This window comes from Brassica napus, chromosome C6 (genome assembly GCF_020379485.1).
Source record: "Brassica napus cultivar Da-Ae chromosome C6, Da-Ae, whole genome shotgun sequence".
In the NCBI taxonomy this organism is placed as follows: domain Eukaryota; kingdom Viridiplantae; phylum Streptophyta; class Magnoliopsida; order Brassicales; family Brassicaceae; genus Brassica; species Brassica napus.
In genome coordinates this window covers 16,428,591-16,451,335 of record NC_063449.1, presented here as the reverse complement: position 1 = coordinate 16,451,335, position 22,745 = coordinate 16,428,591, and the positions used below count along the sequence as shown (strand labels likewise).

Below are 22,745 nucleotides of genomic sequence, written 5' to 3'. Positions count from 1 at the left end.
TCTTTATATTCTTATAAATTTTAAATTTATTGTTTCCTCTTCTGCAAGCAAATCAATTACCGAAGTAATAGATCAATTGGTTGGAATCAAATATATTCTTACAATTAGTGTAATTATGGTTACAATTTCTATATTTAATAGGTACATTAAAGATACGACATTGAAGATATTATGTTTTGATTAATAGAAAATATTGGATTTTGAGTTTGTATTTATTGATTTGTTTTTTTATAAAGATTAGAAAATTAATGGGATGATTGGTTGGTTGGTACATCCTATAAAGAAAACGAAAACTATAGGTGGTTTGAATATTGTACATCGATCGATGCATGATGTAAGTTGACTATATAAAACTTGAACATGATCATTTCAAACTAAAGTATAGGTAGGTTATATACATTTTTTATATTGTAGTTAATATATTTTAAATATTACATAAGTCAAGTGATTCACGTTTTCGTAAAAATAAAATTTAAGTTTATTATTGGGTCGTACTCGTACGTAATAAGCTACGTTAAATATGATGTATTTTTAGGTTCATTTAATGACATTAAGTTTAAATTTGATTAAGGAAAACTCATTAATTCCACTGGAAAAGACAAGCATTAAAATAGGTAGGTTTATTTAATGACATTAAGTTTAAATTTGATTAAGAAAAACTCATTAATTTAACTGGAAAAGACAAGCATTAAAATAGGTAGTTTAATTTAATTCTCAGTGGCATGGAAGTGTAAATAAGTTAGAAAACTTAGGGGTATTTTTAATGGATACTTCTCTTTTAATAATAGAGATTTTCATTTTTGAATATGTTGTTATGTGTGTATTTATTTAAAAACAATTATGAAAATGCAAATTAATATATGAATATTTAAAATCTCATATCCTTTTTATAAATTTATGCATTTGCATGATGTCCATAAATTTCGAATTAATTTGGTAGACAAAAGCATATGAAGTTTGGTTTAAAATTAGGTATCCCAAATTTTATTATGTCTTTGCATGATGTCCACAACTTTTCAATTGTATGATTGGTAATAAATAATCATAGACTATGGAGACTGTACACAGCACCGAGTTTGAAGATGAAAACAAGATTGCAAAGCTTCATGTTTATTGAGTAGCAAGAATAGAAGCTATGGAAGATTCGGCAATTCTAAGAGTTACAACATATTTGGAAGAGCTGAGCAACGTAAGATTTGACCACTTTCCCGGTTTAATCCTACAAGGCCTCCAAGTCATTCATGTTGGAAAAGGATTCGTACAGTGTAAACTGATCATAACGGACCGTGTTTTGGTAATTTTTTTCACTAATCGTTGTATATTTGTTTTACTCCTTTTTTTTTTTTTTTTATGACCGTGGGGTTCCCAGGCGGTAAGCCCAGACTAATCCCCACGAGGCCTTCCATCCGGGCACGCACGGTTATAGGCGGGAAGGTGGCCAAGGCGACTCGAATCCAGGGCGGGCCCTCCAGCTGGAGTTCCATTACCACTAGACCAAGAGCTCTTGGTTAAATTGTTTTACTCCTTTTTGGCAATTTAATATATACTTTTTAATCTTTACGGTGCTTTTGATGCTAATTTTCGAATTAGTAATGCCACTGTTTTACACGATCTTTTTCAGGGAGAAGATGGGACCTTTCACACTGGCGTGATTGCAGCACTGATGGAATTAATCGGAGCCACTGCGATATACTCAGACGGAGGATCTCATTCTCATGCCTCTATTGATCTCAACTATTCGCTATATTCAACGGCCAAGAATAAAGTTCAACTCTTTTTTTTTTGACAACCAACTCTTTTTTTTTATTCTGGTCAAACCATTTGTCAATAAAATAGTGGGTCCTAAAATATTTATAAATTTAACATTTTTACATTATGATGAAAAATATAGGAAGAAGTAAAGATCGAAGCAAGAGTGGTAGGGAGGAAAGAAGATCTAAATTCAGCAGTGATTGAGATTCGGAGAGAATACGATGAAGAACTCATAGCCATGGGGAGGCTACGGATGGTACAACTTAGCCTCAGTGACAAACACAATGGTGTTCATCAAGCTAGCAAGCTTTAATGGCTCAGATGAAATCCAATTTTTCACATGTTGCATATGCTATAAAAATCGAATTTTGTTTAGCATCTTTGTTGTATCACATAACTCGGTTGAAAATCATCATTTCTTACCCTCGATATGTATTCAATTAATTACTAGATGTTTTCATGCACCATATGCATTTAACATTAAAATTATATTTAAAAATAAAATTTTGTTAGTTTTTAAATTTTATTATTTGTTACAATATTTAATTTTAAATCTTAATATAATTATATGTAAAAATATAAAATAAATATTTCTATTAATATTTATATTTAATAATATATATGTATATATTTAAAATTATAATCATCGAAAGATTTTTAATCTATTTTTCCGTTAAAATATATTAGATCAAATTCTATAAAACTAAGAGAAAAATTTGTTTGGTATATAACTATCAAAATATTAAAAATGATATTTTAAAATTTTGTAAATATTAAAAAGAAACTAATGGTATTGGAATTAGAAAATTATTTTTTTTTTTATAAAACTGCATCAAATCTGGAATAATTGTTTTAGTAATAAAAAATATATAATTATAAAATATAAATAAATGTATTTAGAAAATTTGAAAATATTATTATATATTTCTATTTCTACTTTTATATTATTTATTTTTATATTAATGATGATCTATTATTTATTACCATATTCTAAAAAACTTACCTAAATTATAAATTAACATTAAATGTAAATGTCCATGTCATATCTGAAAAACTTACATATTAAAAAAAATTAAAATGGTTTCAAAACAAATAATGTTTAAAAAAATATAAATTTAATTTTCAAATAAGAAGAAAACAATTTTAAAAACTTTAATATATTTTTATTTGAATACAAGACAAAAAACCAATAAGCTAAAATAATATGAAAACAATCACAATAAATTGAATCTATAACTTTTTTTTAAATTGAACACACAAAAATAATTGCTAAAAAATAAAATCTTACCAATTTTGTAGTTTGTGCAGCGGACTTCTAAAATATAGAAGATTTTTTGGAAAGTCTGCTAATGAAGTCTGAATTTCGATATATTTTCCTCAGACTGAAAAAAATGCATATCCAAAAACGGTAAAATGAAATAGAGAAAAACATCAAAATTAAAAAATTTCAAGCTTAAATAGTAAGCCTAATAATCACATTAGGTTGCGTCTATAGTTTTATTCAAATCTAACACAGAAAAACATAAAAAAAATGCATATCCAAAATTTATAGATCTACTTTTTTTTTAGGAGAAAAAATAAAAACCATTGAATAAAAAACCTGCAAAAAACAAGATAAATTAGTTAGAAAGACATGAGAGAAAGATATAAGAAATTGATATAAAGTTTGGTGTCTTCAAATTCAAAGAAATTAGATAGAGGTTAGATAGTTTTAAAATGAGAACATTATATTTTTGTTGCAACTATTTAAAAAAAAATGTATAAATTTTCTTTAAATAAAACAAAATTCAATTAAATTAAAAAAATTGGTGTAAAAAACTTTCCAAGAAATCTGCCACGACATTACAGTTTAGCAAACTTCTTTACAAGTCTTCTAACCTAAATTTACCATACGTTCTAGAATATGCTTAAAAAAGCTGTTAATGCATAACTTCTTGACAGATTTCTTAAGAAATCTTGTACCACAAAACTCTAAAATCAAATATTTTAAGTACATAACAATAAACATTCTACCAAACATAAAATTAACTTAGAAAATGTTTAATATATACAAAACAAAAAAATTATATGCCAAATTTATTTTTTTTTTTAATTATTTAAGATTCCAAAATATCAACATCACTTGAACATATGTTACTAAACCTTAACTAATGAACAATCATGACTTACAATCTATATTTACTCATCAATGTGAAAAATAATTCGATTTCATTAAATTTAATTTTTACATGATTTGGAATTGTTTATATATACATTATTTCAATTTATTTTCCATCATAATATGTTTTCTTAATTCTAAGAGCAAATACATCATTAGACTTCTCGAGAAATCTTCTTAAATTAATTAGACTTCTCGAAAAGTGTTTTGTGAAAAGACTTCATTGTTTACATAAGATTTCCGAGGGTTATAGTTATAAAAGTATTTACAAGTTTTTTAACCGGTCATAAAGGGTTAACTGTAATTTTACTACTCTTTTATCTTAATTTTGCACATGGTTGAATTTAAGGTATTTAATTGCATTGAAAATTAAGTTTTAGGTCATTTTTGGAAAATCCTCCATAAGAATGGCCAAAATAGCATTCACTAAAGATAAAAAATAAATATCTTTAATAAATAATACATTTAATATAAATAAATATTTTTTATTATTTATAATACTATTATTTTATATTTTATATCATAAATTCTAGACCTTAAACCTGATTCCTAAAACCTAAACCTCACACCTCCCAATAACTAAACAATAATTCTTAACTAATTAATTATATGGATATGTTTTTGTTTAAATCCATTAATGAAGACTGTTTATTTATTTTTCTTTTTACGAACTATTTTTATGATGTTTTTTTTAGAACTATCATAGGTATTTATTAAAATTATCATAGTAATTTTTAATACTTTATGATGGAAATGTGGCTCATAAAAAGTTTTCTTATACCACTCTTCCACCTTAATTTTTTTTTTTTGAGAAAAACCTTAAATTATTTTGAATTTTTTACATCTAGAATCTAGAGACACTTTCTCACATTTCAATTATACTACAAGACACTTATCATTGACACACTTTCCTGTGTCAAAAAGACTCTTATGACCCTAAACTAAACAGAATCTTTCTGCTCTTCTTATTTCATTTTATCATTTTTATTTTTCTACTTTATGTTTTCATTTACTTTTATCTCAAGTTCTAAAATATATTAAAAAATTATAATTGTCATAATAAACTATATATATAATTATCTATCTTATAAGATCCATTATCATATATTATATATATATCTAATGTGTAAACAAAACTAAATGTGGACGTGGACACCAAATCGTGGATAACAGAATTATAAATTAATTGTAAACATTAACATCTTAACATAATTATAAATGAGTTATAAACTAGTTGTGGACATGGACAATATTCATTCGATTCCATTCATCATCTCGGGATCTAAATTCAACTCTAATCAAATTTGCATCCATCCACATCATGACGAAGCACAGATCCCTTAGATTGAAAATCTCTGACATGCAAGATCTATTACTCTCCGACAGAAGGTAAACGCTTCTTCGATTTTTCTCTCTGCTCATACTCACAATATCATCTCTTTCTCATCTGGATTGAAGTTTAATTACAGATAATTCATCAATTGGACTGAAGAAGCCAAGTGTTCATGTTGGAGACGACGAACCCAATGCTTCATCTCTTGTTGGTGGTGGTACTAAATCTAAGGAGAAAGCCGTTCAAATCGTTGGTTAGTGGGATTTTTAGTAAAATGGAAACTTCAATATTATCTTTTGAAATGAATCTCAGGAGGTCCATACGGGAGAGAAGAATAAGAAAAACAAAGGAGTTTATGTGCAAATCAATGGTATCCCTTAGAAGTTCTTGGCAGTGACAACCAATTGTATCAAAAACATATGTATTGGCTTTGTATCAGTCCACAACTTGTCGTATCAAATCAAAGAAGTTAGGTATGGACAAAATCTTTTTTTTTTTCTTTTGGTGAGGGTTTTGATAACAGAATCCGTGTCCATGTTTTGTGGTATAGTTTTAGTAACATGAGTCCATGTCCACGTATTGTTGTATAGTTTTATTGAATCAAAACATAGAGTTTGTCCACGTTATCTACTATAAACACATTAACATCGCATTTCCACACATTACTCATCACCCATCCACACATCACCCGTCCACAAATCACCCAACCACGCATCATCCGTCCACAAATCACCATCCACATATTACCTGAGTGTCCAAAGTGTCGTTTCCATTAAGGATAAAAATATCTACAATCTGTTTCTGGCCCACAACAAAGTGTGTCACATGTAAGAAGTGTCTCTAGGTGTAATAGAAAGTCAAAAAGTGTCTCTGTAATTAACTCAATTATTTTTTTTTTGTTTTTGCTTTTCCATTATTTGGTTTGGGTTATTATATGTCGATATCAAATGGTTACATTTTACGTCAAACTAAATCATTTACGATATTTGTGATTACATGTTTGTGTTAATGATCGTATGTCAAGATTAATTAGCATAATAAGCATGTCGACATGATTAGATAATAATCCGTAACTGTGAGACTATATATTTTTTTTGAATCAATGTTAAATTATGAAATGATATATATATGTTTCCTTGCAAACTTTGATTCCCAATTACATCTGTGTAGCAAACCAAAATTGCAACCCTTAATGTAGGCCACAGTCTCCCTTTGTTCTAAGTGATAGAAGGCGATGTCGTATCGTCTTATCTATCCATCCGACTAGTGTTTTTTTTTCGTTTTAAAAAAAATGAAATTTTATAAAATCAACCCGAAACTGGAACAAGGAATTCGATTACAAACTTTTACTCGAACAAAATTTCCCAAATCAAAATAATTCTAACTAGCTTCGCTCGACCCACATATCCTCGACGCATTATATTCTTAATTTTTGAGAATCAAAAACCGTTCTCAGCCATCAACGAGAACCACATGAAAGGGAGATTCACCTCGTTTATGCGGATGTCGGGGTCTTCCCCGTGTCATCTCCAGAGTAACTGGCTTCCGATGATTTTATCTAAGTTTATAATCTAATCCGATGCTGAGGATCGAAACAACAGGAAGAGGAAAGATCGAAAAACTCCATACCAGAAAAGATAATTGAACTACATGTGTAACCGCCACTGCTGCTTGATATGCAAGAAACGAGTTGCTGTCACTGACACTCCTAAAACATGAAGAGACCTCGAACCTGCACAGACCACTCCAGCTACGCCACCGAACGAGATCAAGTGAACCAGTACGATACTGGGATGTGAGCAAAAGACCAAATGCGACACAGTTTCGAGAACCGAAGAACTAAAGTATGAGATGTTAAAACGATTTCCGGCACGTAAACCGATCTAATCAAGGAGAAACTGAGGCCTAAAACTCCGAATAGAAAGATGCCACCTTCACATGGAGACAATTAGATAGAGAGACGTGTAGGGTGATTGGAAGTTAAAAGGCACCAAGAACCACCGTCAAAGAGCCATATACGACCCATGTCAGAGAAGCTTAATTACCGCACGTACGAGAACTGGAGCTGAATCGAGTATCTCTACTCCAGCATACAACTATTCAAATCTCGCCACCATGGTTAAGAGACATACCAGAGCACACTTTGACACTGGAAAATACGCTATGCCTCTCAATGACGCCGCTGAAGAAACAGGGAATGACCCACCAGAGCCTCCATAACTTCAAGTCAAAACCAACGGAGAACACCGCCGGAACGAAGGAAGCAAGGCGCTCATACCACCGCCAGATTCACAGCAAGACGACGAAGAAACCACAAAACAACGCGACATCAGCAAAGGAAGACGGAGACGGAGATAGAGACCGCCTCTGGCACGCATTCGGATGCGCCACCAGATGCCGGAGCACACTTCAATTTAGTTTGGAGTCCAATAGGAGGGAGAGGAGAGACCATCCGTTTAGTGTTATTGCTGAGTGTGGGGCTTCACCATGTCTTCGTGCATTTCTCTCCCTTCAAATGGTATGGATTGCAGCCTGAAAATCATCTGAAACCAAAAATTGTGGACTCTGGGCATGTGAGTGTAATCGCTGTAGGTTTGACCAGTCGAACACAAATTAGTTTCCAAGACTATATATCTAATTTTGAAACATCTTAATGTCTTAAAAACTGTCACATTTCATATAATTATCGATCGTAATTCCATTCTTAATGTCTTAAAAACTGTCACAATTTATACAGCTAGGTAATATATTACGAACATATCTCTATTTAATCTAATGTCGGCAGCACTTTAAACTTGATCTATCTCAAAATAAAATAGCAAATGCACAAAAAATATCTAGACGTATGCATGCAATTGATTCATTTCAAACAATTGAATCATGGATTTTAATCTACAAGTTTTCCAAGAAAAAAAATTACTTTAGTTCACTATACAGTATACACACATTAAATAATCAATGTATCTGACTTGGGAAAAAAAACCGGGAATTAGTATCTTATATAATAAAGTTGAGTTTTTTCTCTCTTTGGGGGAAAAAATGACACCTGGCATCTCTGGTTTTGGTTTGGGCCATGCGGTTTTCTTTTAATTATTTCGGTTGGGCTTTTGACATTCTAGGCCCAGTGATGAGCATATCTTTCATCGTCACTTTGCTTTAGAGGAAGACCTACGAACTCCAGAATCTTTAAACAGCGAACGCCTTTACGATTTCTTTTCCGTAACGGCTCATTGATTCCCAATTTGCTAACAGCTTCTGCGTAATTAACTCACTCCTCCACTCTTCAGCATTCAATCAACCTAATCAGATCCCCAAAGTTTGAATGAGAAAGGTTTGAAACCGTCGACACTCTTTCTCTTCTGATTCAAAGTTTCATCTTTTCTTTTACCATTTTGGGGAATCTGACCGATTAGATCTGCACTTTCGTATGAGCGTACGAGCGAATAATGCAATGTCATGAGGTCGGGCTATATTGGAAAAGATCTAAACTTTCAATGATTATGGTTTTTTTGGTCACATTGAATTTTTTGGCTCCTCGTGTCTTTCTAAAGCTTAACCCGTTTGATGGCATATTTGATAATGGAATTGGATTTAACATCTAATATCCTAACGTATTTTCGCTCAAGAAACACATACAGTTTTGTGAGATGGCATCCAAGTTGCTACAGATTAAGTCAAAGGCCTGAGAAGGATCAAAGTTTGTGTCCAAGCACGGCACTACTTACTACAAACAGTTTCTGGAGAAGAACATGCCAAGAGTTGTCTAAGCAGCTTCCCTACACTCGTCTTGCTAGGTCCTTTTTCTTAACTCTCTTATCTGATTCTAGATTCGGTTTGATGTGTTTGTTAGATGTTTAATTGCGTCGCGTACGTAAGCATTTTTTTAATAGCTTTCTTCTTGCAGTAAGGATTAAAGTTTTTCTGTTTCTGTATGTTGTTTTTAGTAAACGGTAAACATGGTCTCCTTATCTATGTAGAAATGTGTTTTTGACGTGGCGTTTAGGAACCTGTGAGATTGGCAAATAAATCTCCAAAGATCACAGAGAGTAGAGTTAGCATCAGTTCAGACATCAGCTCAGACATGTGCTCAAGTTTTCTGTTTCCTCAAATCATCAATTCTTCACCATTTCCAGGATATTTTACCGGAACCAGCGTCCACCAATGCTAAACTTTGCTAATTAAAGATGTAAGTTTAACCAATAGTTTGAAGCTCTTCCGTGTTTATTGTTTCTGTTTCTTACCCTTTTCTTTGTTCTTTCGTAGGGGTTGATAACAGCGCACAAGATGACATGCCTGGAGCAGGAGAAGTGACTACTAAGCCTCACAAAACTGTGACCAAAGTTCCCCCTGCAACAACCGCTGGGTTCGCTGCTTGTGGAGATACAAAGGGAAATGCAACTGTTGTTTGTGGAGTAACTAATGAAGAAGCAAAGTTGCAGGGGTATAGACGAAAAAGCCACGTACTTCTTAGCTTTCTAGCTAGCGAGTGGCCAAGTGTATAGGATTTTATCTTCTTTAATGCTTGAAATAATTGTTTAAGGTTTCATTGTTTCCTTGAATCTTTTCGTTGCTGGTTTTTTACATTTTGTTTTCGTGGCTTACTGACTACATTTCATGTTGGGTCAATTCATTTGAAAGTAAACTCAGAATTTGATAGTTGTCTACTTGTCTGCATGTATTTTTAATTTGTTATATACGAACTCAACCTCACCTGCAACCAGGTTGACAACAGGTGGATACAGTTAACCATCGAGAGTCCAACAATATTTCTAATACTTATAATCGAAAAATCAAATAAACTTTATATTTAATTTATATTAATTGATTAACTAAGTTCCCGTTTTAGACCTATAATGAAATACTTGCTATTATATAGTACAGACATGTAGGACATAAATAAGAAAATGGTCTCTATTCATTTTATGACTAAACCAAAAAGTTAAAAATTACTATCCCTTGAATCCGAATACAACAACATAAAGCAATGTCAAGTCCATGGCCGGCTTCAACATTTGATAGACCTCGGGCCAAAAAAAAAATAAAAGGCCCTCGAACATATAAAAACATGAAACTTACAAAATTATTACTACGATTAGATACTAAACAGGAATGTTTACCACAAGCAAACACATATAATAATTTGCAACTTCTGTGTATAGTGTATTAATGTAACCAACAACTTTTTATTATTTTTATTATCTATATAAAAGGTTCATGATTTTAATTTTCATTTTCATTTTCTTTGATCCCAAATTTATTCATAGAACTTTTATGTGATTTTATAAACAATTCTGCTTATTTTTCTTCTTGATGTTTTGATAAGTAATCCCCAGTCATAATCTAAGCTATATATCAAATAAAAAGAAAAATAGCACCTTACAATATGAACTCCCAAAGAAATGTTGAATCTGAAATTGTAAAGAACCAACAAAAAATAGTTGCTCTATTCAGCATACGCTATTAGAAAGCATATCTAATACATCCATTAAATCATCACTGAAACAAATTAGGAACAATAGATGTGGATAAACACATAAGGAGACAAAAGTAAATTTGTAAATGTATAGATGTTCGATAATATCGTAGTGTATTTTATTACATATTAGAAATTGAAATCATGTTTGGACCGTTTGGTATAGTTCATTTTGGGATTTTGAATATTTCAGATTCTATCAAATATCCATCTAGGTTCGAGTTCGGTTCGGATAAAGCCTACAAACCGAAATATCATAAAATAATATCCATTTGATATTTATGTCGGATTCAGATTAGTTCAGATTCATTTTTATCAGATCGGATTCGGTTCAGATTTTCGGGTTCATATTATTTTTCCAGTCCTACATTTTTTCTTTTCGAACATCAACATTACTTTATGTTTAAAGTTCAACTATATTAACTGTATTATGACTATCAACTATTAATTCTATTTTTATTGAATAGATCAATGAAAACCAATTATGATTTTTCCCTTTGACCTAACCAACTTCAAAACAAAATGATATACTAGGATCGCTAACAACTACCAAATGGATCATAAAAATTATCATTCTCTTTCAACATATTTGCATCTTCATATATTTGGAAATATTTTATTTACTAAAACTATAAAATTAATTTAAAATTCATTAAAAATAAAACATACGAACCCGGCGCGTAGCGCCGGAATACCACTAGTCTTATATAATAAAGGAGACTTTAGTCTCTCCTCCTGCGTCCACATCATCAGAGAGGTAAGGACTTTTTGTGACACTTGGCAGCTCAGGAGTGGACCGGTGTTTCTCACGCTCTCACTTCCTTCTCGCTCTCACGCTCTCTCTTCCTCCTCGCGCGTGGCTTTTAATTTAATTCTGTATTTTTGATTTTCCTTTTAATCCAACAAGCTACTTATTAGTTTATTTAATTCCCCTTCTCTTTCCACGATTTGGGCATGGAAGCGATGGAAACAGCGATTCCCCCCCCCCTCCGAACAAAGCTCTGAGTTTCACGGGGGTTCATGGCACCAGATCTTTAGGTTCTCTCAAAGGTAAAGGTTCTTCATGGACTTCGTTTAAATCGAGTTAGAATGGGGACAAAATGGATTGGGAAGGGACATGACTAGATTTGATTTTGATTTGAAATCTGGTGATTTAAGTAAGGTGAGATGCGATTCAGAGTATTGGTTATAATTACGACTATCGAATGGTAAAGAAGATCGAGTTAGCTGGTGCAATTGACGATGATATAATAAATCCATTTAAAGACTGTTCAGTCTCCACGGTTCTATATCTTTGTACTTTCTTCCTTTTGACGTGTATTTCTGTCTGTGGATATGTGATATGTGATATTGATGTTTTGTTATTTAGTAGTAGGTTATGAGCTTATGATGCTGATTTTGCTTAGGACAAGAATGTCTTCAGGGATGATTGCCGAGAGAAATCAAGTTTTGCAGAAAAATAAGTGTGGTAACATGACATTTTTTTGTTTATTTATAATCTCTTCTTACATTTTTATATTTGCAAATGTGATAGTGTCTTCATATATGGCAAAACAGGGGAGTTTGTCGTCTATGTAGCTGATCCATGAATTACATTCCCATCTTTTAACTAAGAAAAAACTACTCCATCCAAGTTTCTAATATGACCTTTTCTTGTGCCTCTTTCAGGTAAGAGATGCCATAACGTCATATCTTTCGACTTTATGCCGTTAACAGAAAACACCTGAAATCAACTTGGTGTACTTATATCACACCTCGTGGAAGAGAAACATGATATTGATGATTAATGTAATTTGTTATGTAATTAGTTTTTATATATGATAAGTTAACAGAAGAATAACACTAAGCTTAACCATTTCAATAGAAAACTGAACTTCTATATTCTACGGTCAAATAAAATATTGATCCAATAAAACCAAAACTTACATATCTTAATATGTTTTAATCAATCAAAATTAATTTACAAGAAGATTTCTGAAAAATTCAAATATATATCAAAGAACACTTTAAATCTATGTAGTGAAGTGTATATTAGAATACCTTACCATCAACAACTATATATATAAGATATAGGCCTGGGCATTCGGGATCCCAATTGTGTTTCGGTTTTTCGGGTTTATCAAAATAAGCTCCATTCGGGTTATATGAAAATTTGGTTCGGGATCGGTTCGGGTTCTATCGGGTTCGGATCGGGTTTAGTAAATCTTCAAAAAGAACCGGTACAACCCGATGTACTTTCGGGTTCGGTCCCAATCGGTACTTCAGTTTAAATGTACCTGATTTATATCTACTTTGTAACCAAAAAGTAAGTAAAATTGGTTACTTGGTTTTAAAATACTTGATTTGTACCTATTTTGTAACCAAAACATAAATAAAATCGGTTAAATAAAATCTATGTCATATTTCAATACATTTTATTATGTTTAAGTTATGGAAAAATATCAAAGAAAGTCTATAGATAATGATTTTGAGATAATATAAAATATGAACGATCAATTTTAAAATGGTTTAAGCTTGCACCAGTTAAACTTAATTTTTATAATATTAAAATTATTACCTCAATGACATGCTATTTTTTGTATAAATTAGCTCCGGTTTGTTTGTTTTTAAGGGTTCACTGAATTTTGATTTGGACTTCAATCCTAATAAACGCTTAATTCTAAATTAAAACTATTACAAAAAAAATATTTAGTAAAATATGCTTATAGTTTTTGAAGTTAAGACTAATAAAACTCACGAGTTAAAAAATGCTAGATTAGCTAAAGATAATGTGATTGTCAATATTAAGTAACAAGATTTGAATAAGAACTCATAATCACAGATAAAAATACATACACATATACCACCATGAAAATTAAAACTTTAACATACAACTAAATAATATCGAAGAGGAAAAAGAATATCTGGATTATCCTTGGAAAATAATCAATTCAGTTATTACATTTAGACCACGATTAAGAATTCACTTCTTGGATTTAATATCATTTTGAAGACAAAGTATTTAACAAAAACGTTCATAGTAAAATCCCTAACAAATTGTCACATTCATAACATGTATAAAGTATGTGAGGATTATTAGTATTTTAAGAGGATGAACAAACAACTACATTTATATGATTCATTTTAAAACATCATTAAACTATATTTACTTTAGTGCAACTATCAACTATTTATTATATTTTATTTCATTAATTTATAAAATCTATTTATGCTATTCATCTTTGACTTAAGCAACTATAAAACAAACTAATACACTATTAATTACCACTATCAAATGGATCAAAAACTCATTATCCAATCATTAGGAAACAAAATATACGAACCCGGCGCTATGCGCCGGGATACCACTAGTGAACTATAATTTAGGGCTCGACAAAAAATCTGAATCCGAAGAACTGAACCGAACCCGATCCGAAAAAATAATATCGAACCCGAACCGAAATTGATTAAATATCAGAATGGGTTTAACATTTTTTGTATCAAGAGAACCGGAACCGAATCCGACCCGAACCGAAATATTATGGGTATCCGAATATATCCGAAATAGATTTGTACACCTAAATATATTACTTATTTTTAGATTTAATGTATATTAAAAACATCCAAGATATATAAAATATTTTAAAATTATCCAAAATACTTAAAAATATATACAAATAGTCAAAAGTAAATGTATAAAATAACTAAAATATATTCAAAACACCAAAAAACTTGAAATATTTATTGATCCTCTATCCAAATATTTAAACCAAACCAATTTATATGTTAATTTTATGTCTTTTGATATATGCTATTCAAATTTATTTGTAATATATTATTTTGTTTATAAATTTTGAGAAATTTTAAGCATATAATAAATTAAAAAAATTAAAAAATAATTTAAATGGGTTATCCGAACCCGTAAAGATCCGAACCCACTACAAGAAAACGTAGCAGTAACAACGGCGGTTTACGACGAAATTATTTCCTCGTAACTTTACATGGGCTTTACAACGCAATTACGACGAGACATTATTTCGTCGTAAACTCCATGGTAATTTACGACGAAAGGATTTCGTCGTAAAGTCAGTGTAAGTTTACGACGAAAGTACGTGGAATGCGAAATAGTTGTAAACGTTACATCGACATTACAATGAATCATGTTACCGTTATATAAAGGTGAAAACGTGCATTCAATGTGCTTTAACTTACCTAAATTCGTTGTAAAGTCGTTGTAAATGTTCCATGTAAAATCCATGTAAAACTTTTCTTGTAAAATCATTGTTATATTTCTCTATATATATATGTCATTTCCCACAACTCTCTTCTTCACAACACACAACTCTCTTCCTCTCGAACCTGATGGCGTTTAGACTATGTTCCTCATTCAGCCACCAATTACTATTTCGAAGATGACGATAAGGAACATGAGTCATTCGTCTGTCTGCCAATTCAGTGGAGCGACAAGGAGAAGTGGACGGAAGTGCAGTTGGTTTATACTTGAAAGGAACCTCCAACCATCGTCAAAGGTTCCTCTCAAGTACAAACCAGCTGCACTTCCGTCCACTTTCTCCTTGTCATTCCACTGAATTGGCAGACAGACGAACGACACAGGTTCCTTATCGTCGTCTTAGAAATAGTAACTGGTGGCTTAACAACGCAATTACGACGAAACCAACGAAACCAAATTTCGTCGTAAACGCCATGTAATATTACGACGCAAGTACGTCGAAAAGTAAACTTTACATCGACATTACAACGAATCATGTTACCGTTATATTTAGGTGAAAACGTGTATTCAATGTGCTTTAACTTACCTAATTTCGTCGTAAATTCGTTGTAAATAATATGTTAAAACCATGTAAAATCCATGTAAAATATTCCTTGTAAAATCGTTGTTATTTTTCAACTACCTAACTCGAAAATTTCTCTATATATATGTCATTTCCCACAACTCTCTTCCTCACAACACACAAACGGGAGAAAAAAAATCCGAAAAAAATCAGAAAAAAAAAAGATTTGAAAAAAAAATCTAAGAAAAAATGGCCGGTGGCGGTAGTATTTACGAGTTACGGAGTTGGATGTATTTGCACAAAGATTCCGACGGGAGGGTGACAAACGCATTTCTGAGCGGGCTAGAGACATTCATGCACCAGGCGGGCTGTACACCGATCACACAGGAAAGCGGTAAGATGTTCTACCCCTGTCGGAAATGCAAGAATTCAAAATTTGCACGTAGTGAAACTGTATGGAAGCATTTAGTAAACAGAGGATTTACACCACAGTACTACATTTGGTATCAACATGGAGAGGGTTATGGGGGAAATGAAGCTAGTAGTAGTAATAATAATTTTGAGGATGGTCATCATAGTGAAGAACCGAATCATTTGCATAATGGATATAATTATCATCAAGATCATGAGCAGATGGTAGATCATGATAGGGTTCAAGATATGATTAGTGATGCATTTTTAGAAACAACTACAACAATAGCTGATGGAACTGGAAATGTAGAAGAACCTAATTTGGATGCAAAAAGGTTTTATGAAATGCTAGATGCTGCAAATCAACCAATCTACACTGGTTGTAGAGAAGGTCTCTCTAAATTGTCTCTAGCAGCTAGGATGATGAATATTAAAACGGATCATAATTTACCTGAGAATTGCATGGATGCATGGGCGGAGTTGTTTAAAGAGTATTTGCCAGAAGACAACGTGTCTGCTGAATCTTATTATGAGATTCAGAAATTGGTTTATAGTCTTGGGTTGCCTTCGGAGATGATTGATGTTTGCATCGACAACTGCATGATCTACTGGAAAGAAGATGACAAGTTAGAAGAGTGTCGATTCTGCAAAAAACCACGATTGAAACCGCAAGGCCGTGGGAGGAATAGGGTACCGTACCAAAGGATGTGGTACCTACCAATTATAGACAGATTGAAAAGATTATATCAATCTGAGAGGACTGCTGCATCGATGAGGTGGCATACGGAACATGTCCAGAGAGATGGTGAGGTTGCACATCCATCAGACGCAAGAGCGTGGAAACATTTCAACAAGGTACACGCAGATTTTGCTACAAATATTCGGAATGTCTATCTTGGGTTATGCACCGATGGATTTTCTCCATTTGGAATGTCTGGTAGACAATATTCTTTGTGGCCAGTCATTCTTACGCCGTACAATTTACCGCCGGATATGTGCATGGAACAAGAATTTCTATTTTTGACCATATTAATCCCTGGGCCGAAGCATCCAAAACGGTCTCTTGATGTTTTTCTTCAACCGTTGATAGAAGAGCTAAAGCAATTGTGGTCAGAAGGGGTGTGGACGTACTATTGTTCCTTGAAAAACAATTTTACGATGCGAGCAGTTCTGCTGTGGACGATAAGTGATTTCCCTGCTTATGGGATGTTGTCTGGCTGGACAACACATGGAAGATTATCTTGTCCATATTGTCTTGGATCGACGGATGCTTTTCAACTGAAGAATGGTAGGAAGAGTTGTTGGTTTGACTGTCATCGTCGCTTTCTTCCACTTGCCCATCCGTACAGAAGAAATAAGACATTGTTTCGGCACAAAAAAATTGTCAGAGACGGTCCTCCTCCATATCTCACCGGCCAGCAGATCGAAGCAGACATTGATTATTACGGAGCTCAGGAAACAGTTAAAGTTGGAGGAAATTGGCATGTTCCTGGAAATATGCCTGATGGATATGGTGTGTCTCACAATTGGCATAAGAAGAGTATATTTTGGGAGCTACCCTATTGGAAGGATCTTCTCTTACGCCACAATCTGGATGTCATGCATATTGAGAAGAACTTTTTTGAGAACATCATGAATACATTACTTAACGTCCCTGGGAAGACAAAAGATAACAAAAAGTCAAGGATGGACTTACCTGATATTTGCTCAAGAAGTGAGTTACATATCAAGAGCAATGGAAACGTTCCTGTTCCCATCTTCCGGTTGTCATCAGAAGCCAAAACAACCTTGTTTGACTGGGTTGCATCAGAAGTTAAGTTTCCTGATGGTTATGTTTCAAATCTGTCAAAATGTGTTGAACGAGGTCAAAAGTTCTCCGGAATGAAGAGTCATGATTGTCATGTGTTTATGCAACGACTTCTTCCATTTGCTTTTGCCGAGCTCCTTCCAGCAAATGTCCATGAAGCACTTGTAGTAGAGAAGAAGAGATATGATGTTAGATGATATGTGACTTTGGGGTTTAGGGATTTCATTCTCGGTGTTTAGGGTTAAGCGTTGTAAAATCGTCGTAAACCGATTTTTCGACGTAATTTCGTCGTAAATGGAAAAACGCGGGCCTGGTAACTTCGTCGTAAACGTGGGCCTTGTAAATTCGTCGTAAACCAATGTTTCGACGTAATTTCGTCGTAAATCGAAAAACACGGGCCTGGTAACTTCGTCGTAAATGGAAAAACACGGGCCTGGTAACTTCGTCGTAATGTTACGAGGAAGTTACGAGGAAACCGTTTTTATATATATGGGAGAAGTCGAAGATACGAGCACTGCTCGTATCTTCCTCCCTAACTCCTCTCCCCCTCTAAGGTAACTTTCTCTCTCTATCTTTTTTTTTTTTTTTATAGTTTAGGTTGTTAGTTTAGGTGATTAGTTTAGGGAATTAGTTTAGGTGATTAGTTAACGAAATTAGTTTAGATGATTAGTTTAGAAAATTATTTTAAACAATTCGTTTAGGATATATATTAATTTAATTTTTTTAAATTTTCTAGATGGCTCCTAGACCGAGACCAGCAGCTCCTGCACCTACGTATGCGGATTTGTTTGGCGATGGATCTTCCTTTAGCGGTCCATCGTCTTCTTCCGGGACAGTTCCAGACTCTCACACATCTCGGAGAGTTCCTTCGACCCCTCCTCCTCTTCCATCTCAGATGCCTCCCCCACGAGCTCCACCTGTCGCCCCGGATCAGCCTGCCCCACCGGCTGCAGTTCATCCCGATTTGCGGGTGCCAGCTCATGCACCATTCGCAAGATACACCGTCGAGGATTTGCTTGCCCAGCCCGGACGAGAGGGTTTACACGTTCTGATACCCGATAGACCCCCGGGTACTTATTGGTAAGTACATAAAATTATTAATTTTAAATTTAAAATCTTTGATCAATTTTTTTAACAAATTTGTTATATTTGCAGGTTTGGGTCTAACAACCGTGTTAGCCGGAGCGTTTCAGAGACGATGAAGGGATATTATGACGGCCCTTATCCCAACTGGACCATGACTCCCGATCACGTCAAGACGACGTGGTTTAAATGTTTTGCGGTAATTATATTTACATATTATTAATATTTATATTGTTAATTAAATAATTATTATTTTTTTTTTCTAATCTTTTAAAATGTTTGTTTTTTCAGCAAAGGTGGAACTGGTCCGTAGGAATCACTGAGAGGGTGAAGAGCGAATTTATTGCAAAGGCGAAAACTCGTCTTTGCAACACCGTCTCCGATTGGAAGGACAAGTGGGAGATTTACGGCTATGAGGGGAAGCCGAGCGGGGTCACAAAGGAAGCATGGGATGGCCTCATCACCTATTGGAACGAACCCAGCTCCATCCGCAAAGCCAACTCCTGCTCCGCTTCCCGAAGAACGAGGGATAAAGATGGCCATTTGCCCATGGTTCATAGATCCGGCCAAAAACCCCATGCCGGAATTCGTCTCGAAGCTGTAATTTTTATTTAAATTTATAATTTTTATTATTTTAAACTTGTATTTATTAATTATATTTAATTTATTTATTATTGTTGTTTATTAGTTGGAGAAGACGGGAGTTTTGCCATCTCTCTCGGACTTATTCAAGATGACTCACGCCTCACCAGATGGGGTTTTTGTGGATCCTGCATCCGAGAAACTCTTCAACGCTGTGGCGTCTCGGGTTGAAGAGCAAGAGACGCAACTTACCCAACAGTCTGCAGATGGATTACCCGTCAAGTTGTCAACCGTAGAGGTCGACCGGATCTTCGAGGAGGTAAAATTTAATAATTTTAATTTTTTTTCTTTATTTTATTATTAACTCTAAATACGGTTTTATATATATACATATAGGTGGCTCCTAGAAAGAAGGGAAGGACGGTTGGAATAGGTTCCGTTAACGAAGTTGCAAGGGCGACTTCGTCATACTATTCGAGACGGGACCAGGACAACGACCGGATGCAGGCTCGCATGGATACCCAGCAGCAGCGTTTGGACTCTCTCGAGGGTTTGCTGGATGTGATGGCGGTGGGAAATCCAACTTTGCAGAGAGCTTTGGCGGAGAGACGAGCAGCTCTCGGGATGAGCCAGACGGATCCCGAAGCAGGAACGTCTACAGACCCGAACCCCTCAGCCAACTACTTCGATGACCATGATGTTGGCCTTTAGTTTCCTTTTTTAATTTCTTTTGTTTTGTATAAAAAATTTAAATTCTATTTAATTAATGAATTTATAGTTTTTTAAAAAAATTATTTGGTTTCATATTTAATTTTATTTCAAATATTTTAAATTTTAAAATTATTGTTTTATAAAATTTATATAATTATTATAATTAATTAATATTTTAAATATGGAGATGTAAATTCGTTGTAAAATTCCACGTTAAGTCCTCGTAACGTTTACGAGGAATTTACATGAAGTCGTTGTAAAGTCCTCGTAAAATTTACATCGACTTTACGTGGAAGCCTTACGTGGCTTTTACAACGAACTATTACGAGGTATTTACATCGTCGTTTACGAGGGCATTACGACGAATAGTTTCCTTCCGCTTTACGAGGAATTGACTTCCTCGTAAACGTAACTAGGACTTTACGACGAAACCTCCGTTACGACGAGCGTTTAACAACGAAACGCGTATCGATGTTAATTCGTCGTAAAGCCCCTATTACGACGAATTTACAACGAATACCGCCCTCGTAAAAAATATGTTTTCTTGTAGTGACCGAACCCGAACCGAAATTTAGAAATACAAGAATGAGGCTGAAATCTTTGAACCCGAAAACCCAAAACCCGAATAGATCCGAACCGAACCCGAATGGGTACCCGAACGCCCACGACTAAACTATATATAGTCCGAAATATCCTGGTTGAAAGCAATGTGAATACAATGTTGCAAACTCTTACCCTAGAATCTTGATCATTTTGAAATTTATTCAAAGGATACAAAAAACAATATGTCCTAAAAAAATCTGTAATCTAAAATATAAGATTTGATCCATGTTTACAAAAGCTGTTTTCTTATGAAGTGACATGGATTCAATAATTATGCTCCAATAATCTAAAATAAGCTTTTGCTTTTGTCTTTATAATCTTTGTATAATCTTGCACGTTTTAGCACCTCTCTATCTTTCTTCCTTTATAAGTCCCTCACATATCCTCTCCTTAGCTCATAAGTAATCAAACCTCAAAAAAACAATATTTCATATCTCTGTTTCTCTCTCTAAGAAAACTCTAAACGTATAATGGATCAAAACGAACCAATAAGCAAGAAGCTATGGAACATCGTACGTTTCCTCTTGTACATGATCCGCAAAGGCGTCTCAAAACACAAACTCATTGCCGACTTCAACGCCACTCTCAAACGCGGGAAGAATCTCATGTTCCACCACCGTCGCCGCGTCCCCGCCGCCTCCACCGCCTCCGACGCTGCTTCATCCGCAGCCGCAGCTGCACCACGACAAGAATACGAGTTTAGCTGTAGCAACACTCCAAACTACACTTTCCCTTTTACCAATATTTCTTTCATGAAGAAAAAGAGTCACAATAGTCTCTTTGCGTGTGGTCAAACGCCTCAGACGCTCGATGATGACGCGGCTGCTGCTAGAGCAGTTCTTGAGCTTCTTCATGGTGACAAAGGAAACGTTACGCCGGCGTATTTGACGGCGGCTTTGTCTCCTTACTTTCCAGGGTTTGGTCGGACTCCTTTGGTTAGGCCATTAAGCGTAACGGACTCACCGTTTCCGTTAACACCGGAAAATGGTGACGTGAATAAAGCACACGTGGACCAAGCCGCTGATGATTTTATAAAGAAGTTTTATAAGAACTTGAATCAGCAGAAAAAGATGATTGAGTTCAGCTAAAAATCAATCTGATCAGTGTGTTCCTTCATATTTTCTCTTCTTGCTTAAATATTTCTTTTACTCTTTTCTCCGTTTTGCTGATTCAATGCCAAAGATGTAATGATATTTTGGGGGGATTTTTATTTTCGAGTATCTTGAAAAATTGGATATTATGAATAAAAAATAAATCATGGGTTTTTACTAGTTTGAATCTCTAACTGATATGTGGAAAAGTTGTAGTGGCTAATAAAATTGATTCCAGGGAAATTAATTAATCTTCGAATCCACAAGCTTCCACAACGACAACATAATTAAACTAGTTATTCCTTTCTAGTGAATGCTTTTTCTTTCCTCTAAGCTAAGAATACTTCGACAACAGATCTCTTTAGCTTTTCATTTTTAACCCAAAAGTAGTAAGCCTAAACAAGTTAACACTGTAAAATACATATTGTAAGCAAAACTTGTATTAACTGTGACGAGTAAAATAATTTTACTTACTATATTATTTATAAACACTAGTATTTCATAAAACAGATGAATCCAATTTTTTTTTTTTTGAAAAATAATGCAGTGACATACTATAATGTTTATAGTTTGTTTTGGTCAAGTGACAATCATCAGTATCATCTGGAAAAATAGAACTATTATTATTATATAAAATTCACTTTTGTATCTGTTTCTTGTCTCAAATAAAGACATATGGGCAATATTCTCCGTTTCATCGTTTGATTAGTATCAACCATTTCGTACGGTTTGAATCTTATCAGCTTTTTAATTGTATGCATGTCATGATCCCAAAATAGACCCAAGATGTTCATAGTTTGCATTTATTGTTTTATTACATCTCGAAGTTACAACTTCATTCCTTGTTACTCACCCAAGAGTTAAAGTCATTTTGTGAAACTTAAAGTGGACATTGCAAGTTGTTTGGCTCATTCCCTAAAGCAAAAGAGAGAAAACTACTTTCTTTTCCACATTTTTCTTTAATTTTCT

At 33.7% G+C, this 22,745-nt stretch overlaps 3 protein-coding genes and 1 long non-coding RNA gene across 5 annotated transcripts; all 4 read left to right on the top strand.

Annotated features, from left to right (window-relative positions):
• Nucleotides 1-1,017: 1,017 nt before the first annotated feature.
• On the top strand, nt 1,018-2,239 carry LOC106425216 (acyl-coenzyme A thioesterase 13). 2 transcript variants are annotated; one of them, XM_013865934.3, is made up of 3 exons: nt 1,018-1,294; nt 1,622-1,765; nt 1,892-2,239. In XM_013865934.3, the coding sequence occupies exons 1-3, from the start codon at nt 1,136-1,138 to the stop codon at nt 2,063-2,065; spliced, it is 477 nt and encodes a 158-aa protein (XP_013721388.1). In that variant the 5' UTR covers nt 1,018-1,135; the 3' UTR covers nt 2,066-2,239. The 2 variants fall into 2 exon arrangements, 1 of the variants encoding a protein (XP_013721388.1); XR_002661790.2 differs by adding an exon at nt 1,370-1,507 and having other exon boundaries at nt 1,152-1,294; nt 1,622-2,103.
• Nucleotides 2,240-9,905: 7,666 nt separating this feature from the next.
• Nucleotides 9,906-12,545, top strand: LOC125588824. Its single transcript, XR_007324979.1, has 2 exons — nt 9,906-12,184; nt 12,385-12,545. It is a non-coding gene; the product is annotated as an uncharacterized LOC125588824 (long non-coding RNA).
• Nucleotides 12,546-18,442: 5,897 nt separating this feature from the next.
• LOC125588370 (extensin-like) lies at nt 18,443-19,404 on the top strand. The gene is made up of 3 exons (XM_048759683.1): nt 18,443-18,786; nt 18,886-18,988; nt 19,081-19,404. The coding sequence occupies exons 1-3, from the start codon at nt 18,443-18,445 to the stop codon at nt 19,402-19,404; spliced, it is 771 nt and encodes a 256-aa protein (XP_048615640.1).
• A 1,643-nt stretch (nt 19,405-21,047) lies between these two features.
• LOC106425205 lies at nt 21,048-21,956 on the top strand. Its single transcript, XM_013865928.3, has one exon. It carries the CDS (start codon nt 21,156-21,158, stop codon nt 21,771-21,773), a length of 618 nt encoding a protein of 205 aa, XP_013721382.2. The 5' UTR covers nt 21,048-21,155; the 3' UTR covers nt 21,774-21,956.
• The last annotated feature ends 789 nt before the right edge of the window (nt 21,957-22,745 follow it).